General features: G+C 53.0%; 1 protein-coding gene across 1 annotated transcript; it reads right to left on the bottom strand.

Moving 5' to 3' along the window:
* Nucleotides 1-183: 183 nt before the first annotated feature.
* On the bottom strand, nt 184-981 carry olig1 (oligodendrocyte transcription factor 1). The gene has a single exon (XM_076262778.1). The coding sequence runs from the start codon at nt 979-981 to the stop codon at nt 184-186; it is 798 nt and encodes a 265-aa protein (XP_076118893.1).
* Nucleotides 982-3,262: the final 2,281 nt, after the last annotated feature.

The following is a 3,262-nucleotide window of genomic DNA, read 5'->3' as shown; positions in this document are numbered from 1 at the left end:
AGACAAAACATTTAAGTTAGCAGCACCAACTCACATGGTGTGTAATGTCAAATGGAGTTATGATGATGTGGCATGCGATGCACCTCAGGTGTTCAATGTACCTTCAGTTCAGCTGGTGGCAAAGAAAGTGTCCCGTCAGATTGGCACATAGCAGAGACACCAGGGTCATGGTGGAGTGCAGGGTCACTTTGGAAACCGTGGCCCCGGCGCGGCGTGCACCATCCTGGGTACCCTGCACACGCCACAGGGGCAGAGAGGACCACCAGCCAAGCCGGCCACTGCCCCGCCGCTCGAGCCCCACAATGTCACCTCCTCCTGGGGCAGCGGAGCCGGCGGCAAGAGGGGGCACTTGGAGGAGGTGGCGGAAGCGGCGCCAGGAGCCAGGAGCGCCTCTGGCCCGAGCAGGAGCTGACCGGTGGGGGCGCTGGTGAGGAGAGGCCAGCCGCCGGCCGTGAGGAGCACCCGCGGCACACCCATGCCGCCGCCGCCTGCACCCAGGCTCAGCTCCCCCAGCAGCCGGCGCATCTCCTGCAGCGAGGAGGCCAGCAGCAGGATGTAGTTGCGCGCCAGCACCAGCGTGGAGATCTTGGAGAGCCGGCGGCCCGCCTGGGGCCCCCCATGGGGACCCGGGGAACCGGCCAGGTACGGCTGCTGATGGTGCTGCCCAGGGGCCGAGGATGACGATGATGACGAAGAGTACGGCACCATCACCTCTCGGAGAGCGTCCATGGCCACGTTGAGGTCCTGCATGCGCTTCCTCTCACGGCTGTTGATCTTCCGACGCAGCTCATGCTGCTCCTCGGTGCTCAGCTCGCGCAGGGCTTTCCCCATCCCACGGGGACCCTGCATGCTGAGCCCCAGCCCCGGGCCTCCTCCACCACCTCCTCCTCCTCCTCCTGCCCCCAGAGCCCTCATTGACCTGGGCACAGGCAGGGGCTGCAGCTCTCGTTCTCTTCTGCCGGAGACGGGCACCACACTCATGCTGGCCTCTCTTATCACACGCAGGTTTGTTTGTGTGTGTGTGCGTGTCTTAGTCAGACATGAGAAAATGCAGCCAATGTGGTCCCCAAGCTCTTACAACCAACTGAAGATTGTCCTTCCACGGATGTTCCTCTGAGTAATCTGGCTGTAGGGGCTCTCCTTCTCTCAGGCAGAAGAGAGAACAGCTGTGAACATGGACTGAACCCCTTTGTGAGTTCTGGTACCCTGGAGAACTTTCCAGCAGGAGCATCAAAGAAGAAAAAAAACAAGCAAACAAAAAAAACAAACAAATAATAAATCAAAGTAAAGCCAACCGCATTCTGTCCCTAAGAGTCAATTCCAAAGAGGCAGTTGCCCTCACACCAGAGCAGTCAGGTTGTGGAACTTTCTGCCTCTCACTAGATGGAGAGAATGAGTGAAGAGGAGCGAGGGAAGTGAGTTAAACGACGCCCTCTCTTTTGCCCTTCTGCCATGTACACACAAATACCCTTCCTCCCACACGCACAAACACACACATTTGATAATTAGCTCAAGTCTGACTCCTCCTTCCTCTTAATTACCCAAGCTTGCTCACGCACACACACATACTTAGACACATTGTGAAGCCAACCATCCGTAGACCCCCCTCTCTGTCATTTCCTGTGATGTTTTGTATGCTGTGAATTTCATCACATCTGTGTCTGTAAGGGATGTGTTCCTCGGCAGTGTTCCAGATCCACCTGCCTGAAGCAATCTCTTTCATTTGTGCCGTGCACTAATCTGGCATGCTAAGTCTTTCGGACTGATGTAAATGAGTGCTTATTTCACCTTAATAAGGCCCTCTGTTCCGATGCATCTTTAATTGCAACCCCCCCCCCCCCCCTGCTCCCCTCTCCTCTTCCCCCAGTATAAACTCAATTAGGTAATGAAGGAGTGAACAGAAAGACAGTAGTGGCGAAGAAGACTGGCTGCCATTGAGTGGGGCTTTGGCTGAGCGTGAATGGCTGAGGAGGTGCTGAGAGGTGTTTCTGTGTTTGTTGTTGTTTGTGCATGTTGTGTGATTGTGATCATTGCTCTTTTTGCCTGATCCCCACCACCACCTAGCCAACCCCCCCCCCCCCACACACACACACACACACACACAAGGAGTGGAGTTGAGTGGCCCGGGCTGGGCTCCAGGAACAGAGTGAAAGGAAGGATTGACTTTTAGCACAGGTGAGGCGCCACCACTACACAAAGCCTCAGATGTCCCATTCATGGAAACACACACCATCACCCCACCACACACACATGCAGACAGCAACACCCCACCACACAAACACACACACAAGCATGCACACAGATACACATTCACCAAAAAGGGAGGCACTGGGGGAGGAAGGGTGGAAATGATTTTTCACTCTCTGTTCTTTCTCTCCATCCCTCCTTCTCTTTAACTCTCCTTTCACACCAGCCTTCTTTATACACGGCAGCCTGAACGTGAGACAGGAAGCCGGCTAGGGGAGGAGAGGATAGGGACACACTCACACACAAACAGACAGCATGTTGTTCCTGAGAAGAGCAGGAGGTGGAGGAGAAGAGTCGGCCTGTGTGTGCATTTGGTTCTCGCCGGTGGGAGCAGGGGGATTTTCCTTGTGCCACCTTCCGGTCTGTATTAGACAGTCTGAATGAACACACACACACACACACACACACACACGCACACACAAGTGCACAGACACAAACTCATACCTACACGTATTAAAGCATCAGGCACCTGCACAAGGTTCCACTAATGTTTTTCCACGATCATTTTTATATTTAAATTACAGTTTAAGTTTAAGATTCAGTTTAATACTTTCTACAGTAGGCCACACAAAAAAATCTGATTTCTATAGAAAGTTAAATAATTACCACACACAGATAATGTGTGTCTATGTGTATTGTGTGTGCCTGCCCATGTGTGTGTGCCTCTGTGTATGTGTCTGTGTGTGTGTTGTGCCCCATCCTACCCTAGCCTTGCGCTGATAAAGCTCACAAGTGATGGATTAGCATTTTTCAACTGTGTGTTTGTGCTCGTGTTTGTGAGTGTGTGTTTTCATGTCTGTGAAAAGCCAGAAAGAGAGGAAGAAAGATGTGAGAGAGGGTAAAAAAAAAGTGGGGGCAAAAAGGGACACCTGCACGGACACAGAGAGGCAGAGGGGGGAGAGAGAGAGAGAAAGACCCTGAGAAAGAGAGAGAGAGAGAAAGAGAGACATGGACAGAGAGGGGGGGGGGGTGATGAAAAAGAAAAGGAAGAAAGAACCTGGTGTCCACCCGAAAA

This window comes from Alosa pseudoharengus, unplaced genomic scaffold (genome assembly GCF_046254945.1).
Source record: "Alosa pseudoharengus isolate Yale_2024_CS ecotype anadromous, Long Island Sound unplaced genomic scaffold, YU_APseudo_1.1 YU_APseudo_1.1_scf_3, whole genome shotgun sequence".
In the NCBI taxonomy this organism is placed as follows: Eukaryota; Metazoa; Chordata; class Actinopteri; order Clupeiformes; family Clupeidae; genus Alosa; species Alosa pseudoharengus.
This window is presented reverse-complemented; position numbering and strand designations above follow the sequence as displayed.